Source organism: Helianthus annuus, chromosome 5, assembly GCF_002127325.2.
Source record: "Helianthus annuus cultivar XRQ/B chromosome 5, HanXRQr2.0-SUNRISE, whole genome shotgun sequence".
NCBI classification, from domain to species: Eukaryota; Viridiplantae; Streptophyta; class Magnoliopsida; order Asterales; family Asteraceae; genus Helianthus; species Helianthus annuus.
Window position 1 is genome coordinate 171,005,285 of NC_035437.2, and position 18,490 is coordinate 171,023,774.

The following is an 18,490-nucleotide window of genomic DNA, read 5'->3' on the forward strand; positions in this document are numbered from 1 at the left end:
ATTTCTTAAACTAAGGGGCTGTTTGTTTACCTCTTACTGGTTCAGCACTTAATGGTTCAGACTGTTTGTTTCGCGAGCGGATGTCTGAATGGTTCAGACATTTGCCTCTAAATGGTTAAGCATTGGCTGTTTGGCAACATCTGAATGGTTAAGTGGTGAACCAGTAAGAGGTCTGAACCATTAAGTGCTGAACTAGTAAGAGGTCTGAACCATTAAGAGCCTATATAATGCTTAACCGTTCAGAGGCAAATGTTTGACCAATTCAGATTAGAGGTCTTAACCATTCAGACTTTGTATAAATCTTAACCATTCAGAAGGCAAATGTGCAAATGTCTGAACCATTCAGACATCTGCTCGTGAAACAAACAGTCTAAACCATTAAGTGCTGAACCAGTAAGAGGTCTGAACCATTAAGAGCCTCATTCAAAGGTAACAAACAGCCCCTAAGTCTGAATAGTTAAGACCTCTAATCTAAATTGGTCAGACATTTGCCTCTAAACGGTTAAACATTATACTGGCTCTTAATGGTTCAGACATCTTAGTGATTCAACACTTAATGGTTCAGACCTCTTATTGGTTCAACACTTAACCATTCAAAAGTTGACAAACAACCCCTAAGTCTAATACATCACCTAATTAGTTCAAGATTTAATCTAATTACCACTTGCAATAAATTAAATATTTAAATCATGTTTATATTTTATAAAATTTATAAAAACTATATATGATAAGTAGATGGAGAACAAATATTAGTCGGTCAACCCAACTCATTCGAAAAATATTAATATGTTATTTGTTTTAGCATATCACCGACCGGATCTATATGATTTTGTTTCGTGTATGTCACGAAATAAAGTCAACGCTTTGTTTAGTACCTCATGCAATAATCACACCAACGTTGTTTTCTCCTCGCATGCTTTAAGCCATTTCTTATTTTTGACATGATTAACGTTAGCAAATATAATAAAAACATGATCATTTAAAAACATCAAAAATAGCTTTATTGTTGAGTCAAAAGCAAATAGTTATCATCAAATATTTTCTCAAAATCAAGAAATCTTGATCCAAACTCAAGTGTTACACATTGATCATGACTTTCCAACATCAACAAATCAAATAAAAATCATGAAAAAGCCACCATTTTGATCGACTAAAAACTCATATCAATAACTAGCTGACTTTTTTCTGCGTAAGAACTTAGCCAATGAAAACGTGTCAATTGTCCGCCTTCTGCGCAGAGTGTCGCGCGTCTTCTCTTCTTACGATTCAAGAGGTGCAAGACGTCCATCTTACGCGTCAAAAGACGGATGACCTCCTTTCTTTTCACCCCAACTAACCCAATTACAATCTGACACGTGTACAATGTACATTGTGATCTAAGTACTACTACGAATCTGAAGTCTTTTCACCTTGAAGACCTGAAAACGACGACAAATCGACATGAGTTAACCCGCTACGAGTTGACTCGCTACCATCTACAACATCACTAAAAAACATATGTTAGGAAATCTTCAAACTCTCTTCAATTTGATCACTTCTAATCATGATCCAACCTTCTTCATCTATCCAATTAGGTAAACACAAAGGACTATCTTTAACTAACCACCTTATCCTCTCCACCGGAGACTCACCGGAAATTTCAACAATTTGAGTTGTCTCCGGCGAAGTCTCCGGCACCTCTAAACACCCCCAAAAATCTTGATTCAGTACACTAGTCGGCGAATTCTTTGCAAATTCTTTGACTCCAACGACAAACGGATGTCGAAGAAGCTCTTTAACCGTACACCTTTCTCTAGCATCTCTTCTCAAACACACTTCCAAAAAATCTTTACCTTCCGGCGACAACCACCGCGGCAACTCCGGTACCTCACCGGAATACCCAATTCGATACAAACCCGAAATCGGATCATCAATTTCCGGCCATGGGTTAAACCCGGTTGCCATTTCAATCACCACACACCCTAAAGCCCACACATCAGCTTCAAACCCTTGTTCTTCACCCCTAACAACCTCCGGCGCCATAAAAACCGGTGTACCGGAAAATGCTCTGTTTCCTCTGTTTTCAACGAATTTAGCACAACCAAAATCTCCAATTTTAACACCATTTTCACACACTAAAACATTCTGACACTTAATATCACAATGCACAATATTATTCATATGAAGATAATCCAATCCCATAAGAATTTGGTGAGTGTAGGATCGGATCAAACACTCATCAAGTGATCCTCCATGTTTCTTGATCATGTCGGAAATTGTGCCGTTGGGTGCATACTCCATGTGTAGATTATACGTGTTGTAACTAATGTCATGACCCTTGTATGATATTATGTTTGGTGAGTTTAGTTGGGAGAGAATGTGTTGTTCTTTTTGTAAGGAAACGGAGGTGGAGAGGTTGGTGGACTTGACGGCGAACCGGTCTCCTGTTGCGGTGGTGGTGGCTAGGTAGACGGTGGCGGAGGAGCCCCGGCCGATGACCGGACCTCTAGTCCACTTCATTTGTTGATAGAGGGATGGGAAGGTGTGTGTTTTGTTTCAGTTCAGTTGGGAAGTGTGCTTGTGTGTGTATGTATATATATATTCAAGTTACTTTATCTGGTTGTTTTTTAAAGATATTTATTTGTCATGTTGTTGACAATATTATTTTATCTAAATATTTGGATTACTAACGGGCCACCATAGTATTATCGTGCTATCAGCACAATCATCCGTTTATATTCATTTTCATTAGGTAATAATGCTTATACATCAATTCACGGGAAAATCCAATAAATCTGAGAGTCGAACTAAGACCTAATGGTCTCTAAGTCTTATCTCACCTCTAAGATACCATCAGGCTATAATGTTATGACCATATTAACAATATTTGAGTAAATTAGTAAACCGTTATCATGGCTTTAAGCCTTTAATTTTGTATTTTTCATCATGAAAACTTTCGTAGACGGTAGTTTTTCTTTTTGAATTTTGTAGCACACAAACCATCATTAGGTTTAACAACTCAACTATTAGCATTCTAATACAATACTATTAATACAATTTTTATAATTAGTATGAGTCTATGACTAGAATATAAAAATCAAAATCGTGTTAGCTTGACAACTAAGACTATTTTTTTTTGGATTAACTTGATTCTTAAACTTGATTTTACATTTAGTTTGATATGTATCTCATGTTTATTTATTAAAATATGTTTTATAGACAGTATTGTAACATATCGTTTTTACAAATAATGAGAACATCTTTATTTATTTTATAAAGAAAAAACGTCTTTCCTATGTTCTTCGACTATGTGTTGTGGGAGAGCCGGGCTGAAGGAGGCGTGAAGCCCTGCAGAGTGCGTGAATACTGCCCTGCCGAGTGCTATGGGAGAAGGGTGGAGTTGGCCGCGAGCGTGAGAGACTGAGAGAAGACGTGGTTGATTTTTTATTATTAATTAATATACAAACCAACAGTGGCGGACATAAGGCTTACCGGGGGGCAACCTCCGCTACGGTTTGGCGCGGAAAAATTTGGAAAAATTAGTGTAAATTTTAGAAAAATTTGACGTTTTTTCGATTTCGTTACGGCTTATTTATAAAACGTTACGGCTTAGTTTCGTTTCTAGATCCGCCACTGCAAACCAATCATTTAAGTTCACCACACTTATGTTTATTTTGTGTAATTATACCATTGTAAATATAACATAACTTTTAGCAAACTGAAGCGATGCCTCACAAACAACTTATCTTGCTATTTACACTTGTATATATTTTTTTGGTACATAAATGGAGAGGGCAGAAAGTTAGCCACGTCTCCATCGCTATATACATACATATATCATATGTTATTATGTTTATTTGAATTGAATGAATGTTGTAGAAATGGTGAGATGTGAGTGGATCACATGAGTTAGGAGGAGGTGGAGCTCCGGTAGACGATGGGCGGCGGTTGCTTGGCTTCAAATAAAGCCAATCACGTGTGGACACGTGACAGCGACGGCTATTCTTCTTTCTTTCTAGCTCCATTTCTTGCTTTGCACGCATCTCAAGTTATACATTACCGCACCTTTTACTGTCATATATGATTTCCTCATCCATTTTCACTTTTTTTCTGTAAAAATTTTTAGATCACGTGCTTTGATCGGTTTAATATTCTGAAATAAGTTCAGTGGCGGATCCAGCTAGTTTTTTCACTGGGTTCCTTTTTCCAAATCATACAAAGTTTACACTACAAAAAAACGTTTTTTTCCAAATCATACAAGGTTTACACTACAAAAAAAACGTTTTTTTTCCAAATCGACTGGGTTCCTGGGAACCCGTAAAAATGCTCTAAATCCGCCCCTGAATAACTTATTCTTAGACCATGGGTATGGTGGGGCGGGGGTTTAGGGCATGGGTTGACACGTGGCTTGGGGAGGCTTCGCTGGGCTGACCCATATTAAAGACGGTATGGTGGGGCGGAGGTTTGGGGCGTAGCCAGCCCAAACCGCTATTTGAATATTTTTTAAAACAACAAATTTATTTTTTTAATATTTTTAAATAAAGAAAATTACATAAAAAAATTACTAACGCTTATATTTGTTCTTTATCTCTTCTCTCATCTCTAAGATTAGTTGCAACTCGTCACTCTCTAGGTGATCAATGGTTGGGATAGAAATTTCGAATCATCTCGTTTTTGTTTCAGGGCATCTCTAGCTTCTTTGCTCTTTCGAATTTCGGCCCTTTGTTGTTAGAATACGTTGAATGTATCTAACTTGCATGCAATGTCATCCAACTGATCGCTGTATATTCCCCTACGCGAGCCCGAACTCCCAACTGAAGGCGATGCCGTACCCGATCTTGATTTTTGAGCGCGCCTTTTTGCGGCATCTCTTCCATATTCAGGCCGGTTTGGCGAATCATCCAAAAGGTTCTCAAAACTCTTGATCTCGTGCATCAGATTGGGGCTTGGGATGAGGCCCTTGACCTTTTGGAAGACGTGTTCGTTTCGCTACCACCGGAGGTATTCGCCCACTTTGGATAGAACTTACAAATCTCCCAACAATTCATGAAACGGAAGTCGCTCCCCACATTTGCTTTGAATGCAACCAATGCATTTGTCACAATGTCGGCTTCGGTTTCACCACTTTTTGGGTTTTGCTTTGCTTTATTTAAAAAACCACTAAGTTTTGTAAGTTGGCCGCTTATCTCACTCCACTTCGAGGATAAGCTATCGTTTTCACGATAAGCCTCCCTTCCCATTTCTTCATGGAATGCTTTACCAATCGCTTCCCACAAATGGCTTCGATGTTGAGAATTTCCTATTTTAATAAAAACAAAATTTAATATATTACAAATTTATATAAAAAATAACCATAAATATTAAAATAAGGGCTACAAAATATTTAAAAATATCTAAAGTTGAATGTTGAGATTGTTGACGCCAAGCCCTCGCCAATGCAAGTTCTTCATTAACGACCCATCTTTGTTGTTTTCGTTTGGCGGTTTCAAGTGCTTTCTTCGCCTCGGTTTTTTTCTTATTACTTTTCTTTTTGGGGACTATTGAGGCGGAAGGACCATCGTTGGGTAGTTGAGTTTCGGGGACGGTTTGGGTTTGGGAAAGGTTGATGGAGGTTGGTGAAAGGTTGATTGGCGTTTGTGAAAACGGGCTAGGTATAGAATCGTCGGTGTGTGGGAAGTTAGTAAGCAAACGATTCCCGATATACGATGCATAACTCGCCGTATCGGGCATATGGGAGTGTATTAAAAATGGACGAGGCATTGGACGATTGGGTGGTGGGCTATGATTATTTTCTTGGAATGCAAACGGATTGTTCGGGTTATAACCACGATTATGAGGATGCATTTTTCGTTTTGTAGAAGGAGAATAGAGATGATTATAGAAATTGAAGATGATTATTGTGGTTGAATGTGGTAAAAATAGGGGGTGGGGTTTGGCTACAAAGTCTATTTTTCCTAGAAAGTGTACAAAGTCATAAAATACCACAGTTTCAGCAATAAAACACACTCAAAACCCACAAATAACAGAGTGAAATCACTAAAACACAATATCAAAACCCTAACAGTCCATAAAAACTTCAAACACACCATCATAGAACTATGAATATAAAACACAACATGATAATCAACACAAAACACACTCATGTTAGTCATTTGAAAATCAAAGCCTTATCATCCAAAACATAACACAAAACCCACAAATATGGCGTTTTAGTAATCTTCACTTTATTATTTGTGGGTTTTGAGTGTGTTTTATGGCTGAAATTGTGGTGTTTTATGGCTTTGTACACTTTGTAGGAAAAATGGACTTTGTAGCCAACTCTCACCTAAAAATAGGAATTGAAGTGTGATATTTATAGTGAAAAAATATTTTTTTTAACATAGCCGTTGGCCAACGGCTAGTTTGGTTTGGCCATTGAGAGCCCGCCATGTCACTTTGCTAGACCCGCCCCATGCCCGGCTTTAAACTCCCGCCCCTTGGGCCACGCCCCAACCCAAGCCCACCCAGGGTGGTGGCTTGGGCGTTTTCAACCAACCCACGCCCCAAGCCCCATACCCCACGGTCTTAAAACGAATGTTTGGCGACAATTGACTATTCTGTAAATTAAGAGTTGGGTGTGGTGGTCGTGGCGATAGTAATGGTGGTGGTTACTATGGGGTGGTCAGTGGCGGACCAATGAATTATTTGGTGGAGGTGCAGATGAGGGGTTCAACCATATTTTCAAGGGGTGCAGTCGGGTTTTTTTTGTCTAAAAATACACTAAAATATTTTTTCAAAGGGTGTATCCGCCCATCGAAGAAGATACTTGGGTCCGCCTCTGGTGGGGGTGGCGGTAGTAATGGCGGTGGCGGTAGGAATGGTGGTGGTTATTGTGGTGAATGATGGTTTAGGTTAGGAATCTTATCACCTCATCTTTATAAAATAAAATGGAATGTTTAACCGGCAAGCAAATGCCAATCATCTAGAAAAGTAAAGGCACACCACACCCACATCATCATTAACCCTTTACACTCTTCCAACCTTTTTTATTGTCTCTTTGGCTCTCGGACCCACTTTGTCATGGTCCATAGCCGCTTGCTTCATACTAGACATATACAAGTACAAATATGGCTAGGTTTTTAGCCTTGGTGTGGTCAAAAAAGGGTGGAATTTGTCTTATTTTTTAAAATAAAAAGTATTATATAAGCTATATGTAGATATTTACGTTAAATCACAGACAATGTAAAAATTAAACAAACATACATTATTATTATTATATATATAATAAATAAGGTTGTTAACTACAGTAACTTCATCCAAGAAGCTAAGTGTCAAATTTGGTCCTGTGTTGACCCTTCTTCTCTCGCGTTCGTCCTAGGTTACACCTGATTAGCCGGCGTGGGGTTAGGAAAACTACCAAATTAGTCTGATAAGAGTATGGCCCAGCGCGCGACTAGATTAGTTGGCGCGGATTTGGGATCATACTCCTTCACACCCTCAACTTTTAATATTGACACTTAAACCCTCTAAAATTTCTAAAATTTTTGTAACATGACATTTTGACCCCCTCGAGTTTTACACGATTATCTTTATGTACATGTCGGGTATAAATTCATGTTTTTACATTTCAATGCAATTTTAATCGAAAATGAGTCATGTCAAGTATAATACATTTTTGTGTTTATTTTTATTTACGTTTTCAGTTAGTATACATTTTGACGTAAATTTTGTTTAGAAACGAATTGGGTCAATACAATACAATTTCACTATACTTAATAAATTCGAGTTACCTTACGTTTCATGAGTCATGTCAATATAATACATTTTTGTGCTTATTTTTATGAACGTTTTCCGATGATCTACTCTTGGTCATTAAGAAATTGCCAAAAAAAAAAAAAAATAGAATTTAAGGTTCACTTAGGTTTAAATAGATACAAACAAAGTAACATGTGGATTTTAAACCGTATAAATATGAATGGATGAAATCTTTTATTTATTTGTATGATAAATTACACGCCTCTCTAATTATATAGTCATGTGAGATGAAATATGTTTAGGATTTACTTAGCAGTTCGTTGTCACAAATATCTAACTAGAGTCGTGACATGGAAGCAAAAGAGAGTTTTCGTCCGAGGGGCGAGGACACACATCAACCGCCAAATATGTTGTAAGAATTCTGCTTAAAAGTGTTTCGCGGCTGATCTTATCGTTGTGGTGTGTATCGACTGTTTGAAGGGAAGTTAATTTCACAAACGAGGATTAATAACAAACAAAGAAGATATTCACTCCTTAATATATCTTTGAACGTATCTTCCTTATGAAGTAATATTATACATACATTCATAACCAAGTGAAAAAGAAGGTGGTTTGATTGAATAAGATAATGATCAGATGTTCTAGAAAGAAACAAAACTCATTTCTTTTCTCATAAGAAAAAGATTTATTACAATTTGAGCTCAATAAAACGATTACGATGATCACAAATTGCATAGAGTAATTTGGAAGAATTACAAAAGACAAATGAAGTGAACAAATACAAAACCTAACTAACATTTACTAACCCCATCATGATGTATTTCAAAATCTATTAATTTTTTCAAATATTTTTTTTTACTTTTATCCCTGTTGATGCAACAAATACGGGACCAAGGATGGTAGCTGGGCTAGTCAGGCAAAAGGGCTGAAGGGTTCAGTTTTGCCTAACGCAGGTTGCGGGGTACCTCCACGTTTGCAAAACGTGGAAGGAGGTTCACTAGTATGTTTGAATTATTTGCTTTGAAGTTCTTTCTCCAAGGCCGGCTCGGATCCAGAAAAGAAAGCAAATAGAATGAATGAGATGAATCTGATAAAGAGTTATTTGGAAGTGACAAAGAACTCTTTGAATGACCAGAGATTAAGGAATCTCTCTGCTTTTCGGAATGTCTTTGAAGTGTTTATGAGCTGTCTTCTTATAGTGGAAGACACCTCCCGAAATGGTATGGACTATACTAGCGAGACCTGTTTGCTTATGGAGGGTTTCCCCTTTTGGGGTTGAAGGCTTTGGACCCCTGGTTAATAGAGTGTGCTTGTGCAGACCTGCTCTGACTTTGTGGGTTGGTGAGCGTGAGTTGGTGGGACGAGCTGTTTGGACATGACTAGTTACTGTTTCTCGATTCCCTCAATTTACAGCTTTTCATCCGATGAACCTTTCAACCTTTTAAGCTCTTTGCATATTAATCATTTTGTTTATCCTTGGGCTACCCCCGTCGTCAGCCCCCCAAGTCAGAGGTTTTTGGGGCAGTACACTCAAAGACTTCTGACTTTTATGCATGTCTTTTAAAGGCTTGAAAGGTTCGTTGCTTGGAGGCTTGAAAGGTTTGAGGTAGTTACTTTTTTGAAATTTGAATTTGAAACGATTTGACAGTTGATTTGATTGACATGTGTCAGGCGGCGGATTGGCAGAGATTATTTATTTACCTTTAATACCCCTACTTTACTTTCATATTTATTTTAATAGTTGCAAACTTTCTTCATTTTCCTTACAATCGTTCACAGTTTTTCCTTCCTCAGGTTAGTTTCTCTTCTCCATTTTCACTTTTACTTTGTTCTATCATGGGTGCCCTTAAGGATTTAGCGAGGTCATTCTCTCGGATGACCCAAGAGGAGGTAGACCTATTTTGCCTTGAATATGGTATTGATAAAAAGTTTAATCCCACCGCCCCTTCTTGTGATGTTTCTATTGACAAACCGATTCCAGGTTCGATTGCTTTGTATTGTCGCCATTTTCAATGGTCCAATCTTCGTTACCCTTTCTCGCTTTTTGTTCTAAACTTGCTTGAGTATTACCGAGTATCTTTTGGGCAAGTTCATCCAAAAGGAATGGCTAGGGTTTTGCACTTTGAAGTGCTCTGTCGTGCTCTTGGCTATGATCCATCTCTGTTGCTTTTCCGGAGGTTTTTTCGTTTAGCCAAAAATGGCGATTGGTTTACTTTTGAAGCGACAAAGGTTGATACTTGCCTTGTTTCATCAATGGTTACAACCCTTGGGTCCTGGAAGGATCAATTTTTCTGGGTTTCTGATTCTATCATTCCTTTTAAAATGATATGGAGGCGTCCGGATGCTGTTCTCAATGATCCGGAACCTTCTGAGTCTGATTTGAACGATGCCTTTCTTTCAGCCATTCGGGGGTGCCCTTCGAGGGTTCGTCCCTTTCCCGAACATTTGTTAGTGCTTTTAGGGGTTAGTAATATTTGGGCAAAAGCCGATCGGGATCCGGTGTTAATGAGAAATGGCGTTGGTATGCATTTTCCCCTTTTATGCCTTTTTACTTTACTTTGTTTGTGACTTATTTTTCTTTGTTTGTTTTTTGGCAGTTATGTCTGCTTTGGACTTCATCAAGAGTGACGATACGTCCGATGTTATTTTTGAAGATGCTCCAACTGTTCCGGGTGAGAATGTTGTGGTGAGAACCTCTGAGCAAAGGTTTGAGGGCACGGGTTATGCTAATGTTGCCAATGTTAAGGGTTTTACCAAGTCTACTGCCCCTAAGTCTTCAAGTCGCCGATCTTCTCGTCGTTTGCTGAAAGCTGGGCCTCAATCCACTTCCACTGACCCAGTGGATTTGACTGATGATATTGAGGTTTCGGAGGATCAGGTTGAAGCGGGTGTTGAACAAGATAAGGAGTTGGTTGTTCATGGCAAGAAGGTTCGAGGTAAGAAGGTTACCCCTGTTCAAGAATCATCAAGCAGGGACGCTGGAGGGTTGGATCCTGAAGGTGTTTATGTGCCTGCTTGGCAAGTGAAGAATGATGATACTTTCAAGGATGCTGCCGTCTGTGAGGATGCTCTTAGTCATCTTGCTCCTCCCTCTGTTCGTGAAACCATTGCTGAGATGGACGATGACTTTATGTTATCTCGCATGGTTCTAACTACTTGCAACCTTGCTGCCATGCTTCCTCAAGGGATTACACGCTTTCGCCAAAGGATGCGGGAGTATGAGGATTTTTCTAAGAAGAAGGACAAAATGAAATCCTCCCTAGCATCGATGAAGAAGGAAGTGGCCGGGTTTGCAGAGAAGGAGGCGGCGTGGAAGAAAGAGGTTGATGATCTGAAGAAGATGCATGCTATTGAGATGGGTGACCTGAGGAAGAGCTTTGAAGCAAATTTGTTGAAGCTGAAGGCTGATCGAGAGGCCTTGTCTGTCCAACAGCAGGCTTTTCGTGAAGAAAAGGAAGGGTTGAAAGCTTCAGTTGGTCAGGTGACTGCTGACAATCAATGGTTGATCGAGCATGGTTTCCAGCAGGTGGTTACTTACCTTTTGCATTCCAAGGAATTTAACTCTGCCCTTGGTGATGTTTACACAAAGCTGCTGAACCTGGGGAAGCATCAAGGCCTTACTGCTGGCTATAAACTTCATGAATCTGGACAACCTTTGGAGAAGTCCCCCATGTTTCGCCCCGAGGCTTCTGATATCTTCAAGGCTTCTGTTGAGCAGATGGAGAGGCTAACCTACCCTTTCATTCATGAGGTATCCTCTTGCTCTGGTAAGCCTTTGTCTGTTTTACAGGGATTGAAGCCTGAGGGGTTGAATGAGAAGGTTTGTGCTGAGGTTTTGGGTTCTTTGTCGAGGAAGAGGTCTTACTCTGGGGACAGTGATGATACCCTTTCGAGTCTGCCTGAAACCTCAAAGGATGCTGGTTTGGAAACCTCTGCTGTTGGTGGTGAAGAAGGTGCCAAGATGAAGAAGACTAAGAAAGCCAAAAAGTCGAAGGGTGAAGGTTCTAGGCCTTCTGATAACTGACATTTATTCGTAGCTTTCTTAGCAAACACTATAATGTTTTGTAATGTTTTAAACAATGTTTAGGTTTTGGGAACCCTTAAGGTTCCTATGGTTGGTTAGGCCTATATGGCCGTTGAACACTAGTTTAATTTGCAAGCCACTAGGGCTTGCTTTGACTATCTTATGAAGGTCTTTTATGGCCTTTCTAACTATGACATGATGGTTATCGTTGATGTTTTTGTTGGTTCCATTTGCTTGGTTTTGTTTTGTGGGGTTTCAACCCTTCAAGCTTTTTGTACAGTTGCTGATGGGTTGAAGCCTTTAACCTTTCAAGCTCAGTACCTGTTGGTTGAACTTTGGGTAGCTTCTGATTTGGTTTGTATGTTTGGTTGATAGGCTTGTTTGTTTTTATTTTCTTGCCTTGTCTTTGTTTACTTTGTCTTTATGTTTTTTACACTTTAAAGGGTTCAGTGCTGCAGTCACTTTGCCTTAGTGTTTATCATTAAGACGTAGTATCTATCCTTTTCTTTATTTCGTTGTAATTTGTTTGATTTCGTAAGTCTGTTTATTGAGTACATTTTTTAGACTTAAGGAACGATTGGTGTAGGCTGTTCAAACCTGTCTATGAGACATTGTTGTTTTCCTTTGATAAGTCTCATGGAGTTGTATTGATCTAGGAACTCACCCCTTATATAGGTCCATTCAACCCTTGAACCTATTGAGCGATGTGGCCTGGGAGCTCATCCCCTTACATGGCCCTTGCCATGGAGTTTTTTGCTAGGTTCTCAACCTGATATTAGGATAGAAAGACAAGTTTGATAAAGTAACTTCATTCATTCAAGCAACATTTGCTTTTACAAAAGGTTTTTGTTTTGCTACAAACCAAACTTTCTAAACATAGAATTTTCTTAAAGTTTTTCCGTTCCAGTGCCTTGGGAGCCTTTTGCCTTCTAGATCTCCCAGCTTGTAGGATCCTCCTTTGTGTGCTTCGAGGATGGTGTATGGACCTTCCCATTTCGGTCCTAGTTTTCCCTGATTTTCTTTTTTGCTTGCTTCGTTGTTTCTGAGGACAAGATCCCCTGGCTTGAATCGTTCATTCTTGACCTTCTTGTTGTAATAGCTTTCCATCCTTTGCTTGTATTTGGCTTCTTGTATTGCTGCTTGATCCCGGGCCTCTTCTAAGAGTTGTAAGTTCAACATGGTCTCTTGTGTGTTTACCTCGGGATCCATGTTGACAATTCGTTGGGTTACAACTCCTATTTCAGCGGGGATTACGGCTTCGGATCCGAATACCAAGCTATAAGGTGTTTTTTTGTGACTTGCTTTTTCTGTTGTTCTGATTGCCCATAAAACGCTAGGCAATTCTTCCAGCCAATTACTTTCGTATCTCCCCAATCTTGTTTTGATGCCTTCCACTATGCTTCTGTTGGTCCTTTCAACCTGACCGTTTGACTGCGGGTAAGCCACTGAGCTGAAGATTTGGTTGATCCTGTACTCCTTGCACCAAAGGCTGAAGGGTTTCTCAGCGAATTGTTTCCCATTATCGGTGACGATTACCCCTGGCAGCCCATAGCGGCATATGATATTCTCCCATACAAAGTCTATGATTTGCTTTCCTGTGATCTTGACAAGGGGTTTGACCTCTGGCCATTTGCTGAAGTAATCAATTGCTACCAACAGGAATTTTACTCCCCCTTTGCTTGGAGGGAATGGTTCAACAATGTCCATTCCCCATTTATGGAATGGCCATGCTGAAGTTATGGGGACCAAGTCATGTTTTGGACTTTTTGGTATTGGGGAGTGGATTTGGCAGGCATCGCATTTCTTCAATTGCTCGACGGTATCCCGATGCATTGAAGGCCAGAAATATCCCAAGTTCATGAGTTTTGCAACCACCGACCTAGCTCCGAAATGAGCTCCACATATTCCTTCATGCACTTCTTTAACCAAATACTTGCTTTGTTCAGGGCCCACACACCTTAGCAATGGTGCAAGGTATCCTTTTTTATAGAGGATTTCTCCTTGCAACACATACTGTCTTGCTTTGATTTTTACCCTTTCAGCTTCTATTTGATCGCTGGGTAGTTCGTTGTTTTGAAGGAATTTCTTTATGGGAGTCATCCAATTTGGATCTTCCTCGGTGACCACATCTTGTACTTCCAATTCGTCAATTGAACGAGCCTTCAACACTTCAACCAACACCTTTTTTGTGAGGTGGGCGAATGTGAGGGACGCTAACTTGCTTAAGGCGTCAGCCTTTTTGTTTTGGGATCTTGGAATCTGTTTGATGTTGCATGCCTGGAAGGTGTTCATTAATTCCTTCGATTTTTCTTTGTACCTTCTCATGTTGGGCTCCTTGGCGACATAGCTGTCATTGACTTGGCTTGATACTAGTAGCGAATCAGTGAACACTTCAAGCTTTTTGACTTTCATTTCTTTGGCTAGCCGGAGGCCAGCGATCAGTGCTTCGTATTCAGCCTCGTTATTAGTGGTCTGAAAGTTGAAACGAAGAGCATATGTGAATTCTAGCCCCTCAGGGTTGATTAGGATTACACCAGCTCCTGACCCTTCAACGCTTGAAGCCCCGTCGGTGAACAGTTTCCAGGCTTCAGGGTTGGAGGGTTCAGTGGTTGTGGTGTTTACTTCTTCAGTCTTTTGGCTTGGGACTTCTACTAGGAAGTCGGCCAAAACCTGAGCTTTGATTGCTTTTCGTGGGACGTAGGTGATGTTATGTTCACCTAGTTCCACTGCCCATTTTGCCAATCTACCTGAGTTTTCAGGCTTTTCAAGCACGTTCTTGACAGGTTGGTCAGTGACCACTTGTATAGGATGTGCTTGAAAGTATCTTCTAAGCCTTCTGGCTGTTTGGACCAAGGCTAGGGCTAGTTTTTCAAGGGGAGGATATTTGGTTTCAGCTAATTTTAAAGTTTTGCTGAAAAAATAGACGGGTACCTGAGCCTTGTCCCTTTCAATGGTGAGCACTGCACTGATGGCTTCGTCGGCGACTGAGAGGTACACCGATATGAGCTCCCCGGTTTCTGGTGCTGCAATATCTGGCAGTGAAGCAAGGTGCTGCTTCATTTGATTGAAAGCTTCCTCAGCCTCATCGGTCCATCTGAAATCTTTCTTATCTGAACAATTCTTGAGCGTTTTGTAGAATGGTAGAGACCTTTCGGCCAGTTTTGAGGTGAAACGCTTCAAGGCTGCAAGCTTCCCATTCAAGCTTTCAACCTCCTTCTTGGTTCTTGGTGGTTTAGCTTCGAGAACAGCTTTTACTTTGTTGGGGTTGGCCTTGATGCTTTGTTTTCCAACAATATGACCCAGGAATTTTCCTTCATCAAATCCGAACGAACATTTTTCCGGGTTAAGCTTCATGTTGATTTTTCTAAGATTCTTGAAGGTTTCTTGGATGTCATCAAGCATCTGGTATTCCGTTTTGCTTTTGATCACCAGGTCATCGACATACGCTTCCATGTTTCTTCCAATTTGGCTTTCGAAGGCTTTATCGACGAGTCGTTGGTAAGTGGCTCCTGCGTTCTTGAGGCCAAAAGGCATCTTTTGGTAACAGAAAATGCCCTTGTCTGTGTGGAAAGCCGTTTTTTCTTCATCTTCTTCTTTCATGAGGATCTGGTGATAGCCTTTGTATGCATCAAGGAAGCATTTGAACGGGTATCCCGTGAGGGAATCAACCTTAAGGTCAATTTCTGGGAGCGGGTAGCAATCTTTAGGACAAGCTTTGTTAAGATCCTTGAAATCTATACACATTCTCCAAGAGTTGTCGGGTTTCCGGACCATGACAGGATTAGCAATCCATGATTGATACTTAACCTCTCGGAGAATGCCAGCTGATACAAGCTTTTCAACCTCTTGGCAAGCTGCCAGGCTTCTTTCAGGTGCCAAACTTCTTTTCTTTTGAACCACTGGCTTGACATTCGGTGGTATTCTTAGCTCATGTTCAGCAATGCTTCGAGGGATCCCGGTCATGTCTTCGGGAGACCAGGCGAACACATCGCTGTGATGTTTTAGCAGCTTTTCAAGGTATGAAAGAGTATCTTGAGAGAGGTTGGGATTGACCCTTATCCGCTGTTCGGGGTACTTAGGGTTGATGACTAACCCCTGCTTGTCTTTCTCGTCATTAGAACTCTCTCCTTCGATCAGGTAAGCTTCCTGAGAGGGTTGAAGGGTTGCAATTCCTCTCTCAGTGGGAAACTTGACGGTGCCATGGCCAACAGATACAGCCATGTAAAATGCACATTGTCCGGGCCTCCCTATGATTACGTCGTAATTGGAAGGGATGTTGATAACCACGAAGGTTAATGATCGGGTTCTTTCCTTTGATCCCTCCTTAAGACAGACATCAAGGGTTATTTGCCCCAAAGGCTTCAGGGTTATGTCAGCGATACCCTTTATGGAGGTCCCGGAGGGTTGAAGCCTTGAACGCTCCTCGTTGCTTAGTTGATTGAAAAACTTCTCGAACATGATTTCAGTGGCTGCTCCCGTGTCTATGTATGCTTTGCATGTTTGTAAGGTACCCACGATGGCCTCAACCACAAGGGGACCAGGGAGCGGGTCCTTCCTTGTTGGGGGGAAGCAGACACACTGAAGCTCCCAATCTTCCAACCGTCGCTTCTTGTAAGGGACCTTTTCGTCAGAACATACCATGTTTACTTCCTTCCCTTTGTTTTCAGCCATCTTGTCTCGAACTCCCTTGACCAAGTGGGCAAGTTCTCCTGACTTGACAGCTTCTTCAATTCTCTTTTTTAGCTGGAAGCAATCGTTGGTGTGATGTCCCTTTTCTTCATGGAATTCACAGAACTGAGTGGAGTTCTCGTTTTTCCGACTTTTGGGAAGAGGTCTGGGAGGTCTGAAGTTTTGCTTGACCTCTTCCGTTGCCAGGATTTCTTGAGGGGTTTTGGTGAGAGGAGTGAAACTCATATTCTTATCTCTGCTTGGAGGGTTTCGCCCTTCAACCCTTCGAGGGTCTGAACCCTTTGAGCGTCTGTCGTAAGAGTTAAAGTTTCCTCTCTTTCTGGCTGGGCTGCTGCTTCGCCAACCGGAACCCCTTTTTCTTTGTTCTTTGATATCAACAGCTTCCTCTCCTCGGATGTGAGCCTCGGCTCTTTCAAGGGCTTCTTCCAAGGTTTTGGGTAGAGATTTGTTGAAATCTCGTGTGAGATACTTAGAGGTTATGGCGTTCATAAAACCGGCAACCCTCATTTTCTCATCAGCCCCCACGTAAGTTAGCCCTTCTTTCTTGTACCGTTCAATGAATGCTCGTAGGCTTTCATCATCTCGTTGTTTTATCTGGAAGATCACTGTCGCGTCTTTAACGTATCTCCTTTGTTGGGAGAAGTTTGCTAGGAAGCCTCTGCTGAGATCGTCGAAGCTTCCAATGCTTTGAGCTGGTAGGTCGTTGAACCAGATTCTAGCGGACCCAACAAGAGTCTGCATAAACATTAGGCAGCATTCGGCGTTCGTCCATTTTTCTATTCGAGCAGCGCCAGTGAAGATCTGAAGATGATCTTCGGGATCTTCAGTCCCATCATACGTTCTGATGTGAGCTGGCATCTTGATTTTAGACTGAAAATCATAATCAGCTATCTGTCTAGAAAAGCATGAAAGGTTACTTGGCTTGTAAGGTTTAGCCAGGTCTTCTTCATGTCTTGTACCTACGTTGTTGTTGTTGCCAGGGTTTCCCTGGGTGGCAAGCACCTGATTGATGAAGTGTTGCCAGGGGAAGTTGGCCATCATCTGAGACATCATGTTGGGTATGAAATTGAAACCTTGAAGGCTTCCTGGCCCAACTGAGCAACTTACCCCAAGGGGGGTGCTGGCCACAGCACTTCGTGCTAAAGGGAGCACGGATAGGGCTTGCTCCCATGTGGTAGTTAGAGAAGTGGGACAACTGGTCACCGGGGATTGTAGGAGTTGGTCGAGTGTTAACTCGTGTCCCAGAGGAGTACCACTAACAGTTGGTTGGGAAGAGAGAATAGGATGAACAGTGGGGTTTGTCACAGTGGACAGATAAGGGTGAAGGTTTGAAGGGTTGCTAGGACCGGCTTCACTTCTTGTAACGAAGGGTGGTAGAGGTGGTCCAGGAGATAACGTTGGCTCAGGTTCGTCGTAATCTAGACGAATCCTTACACCCTTTTCCCTTTCTCTGTTCACATGTTGGTTAAGAAGTGATCTCAGCTCAAGGAAGTTATGAGCGACCCCCTCGGGGGTAAGTTCAACGCGTGTCGGAGTGTCAGACACACCAACGTTGGGAGACGGAGCTCCAGATCTGGATGGGGTTGGTGTGTTAAAGGTGAGGAACTCGGGTGTACTCCCCGGAGTTGAAAAAGGCGTTGTTATTGTTGTGTGAGCTTGACCACTTCCCGGGGTAGAGGTGTTAGGGATCTGGTTTACCTCTCTCGGAGATCCACTTTCTGACATAGTGGTTTGGGATGGAAGGAGCTACACGTACCAGGTCTCTTTCGAGGAGAAACAGCAGCGTAGCCCCACGGTGGGCGCCAACTTGTTGATGCAACAAATACGGGACCAAGGATGGTAGCTGGGCTAGTCAGGCAAAAGGGCTGAAGGGTTCAGTTTTGCCTAACGCAGGTTGCGGGGTCCCTCCACGTTTGCAAAACGTGGAAGGAGGTTCACTAGTATGTTTGAATTATTTGCTTTGAAGTTCTTTCTCCAAGGCCGGCTCGGATCCAGAAAAGAAAGCAAATAGAATGAATGAGATGAATCTGATGAAGAGTTATTTGGAAGTGACAAAGAACTCTT

The 18,490-nt window shown here is 41.3% G+C and overlaps 1 protein-coding gene across 1 annotated transcript; it reads right to left on the reverse strand.

Moving 5' to 3' along the window:
* Positions 1-1,005: 1,005 nt before the first annotated feature.
* LOC110942081 (mitogen-activated protein kinase kinase kinase 18) lies at positions 1,006-2,537 on the reverse strand. Its single transcript, XM_022183786.2, has one exon. The coding sequence runs from the start codon at positions 2,497-2,499 to the stop codon at positions 1,501-1,503; it is 999 nt and encodes a 332-aa protein (XP_022039478.1). The 5' UTR covers positions 2,500-2,537; the 3' UTR covers positions 1,006-1,500.
* Between the last annotated feature and the right edge of the window lie 15,953 nt (positions 2,538-18,490).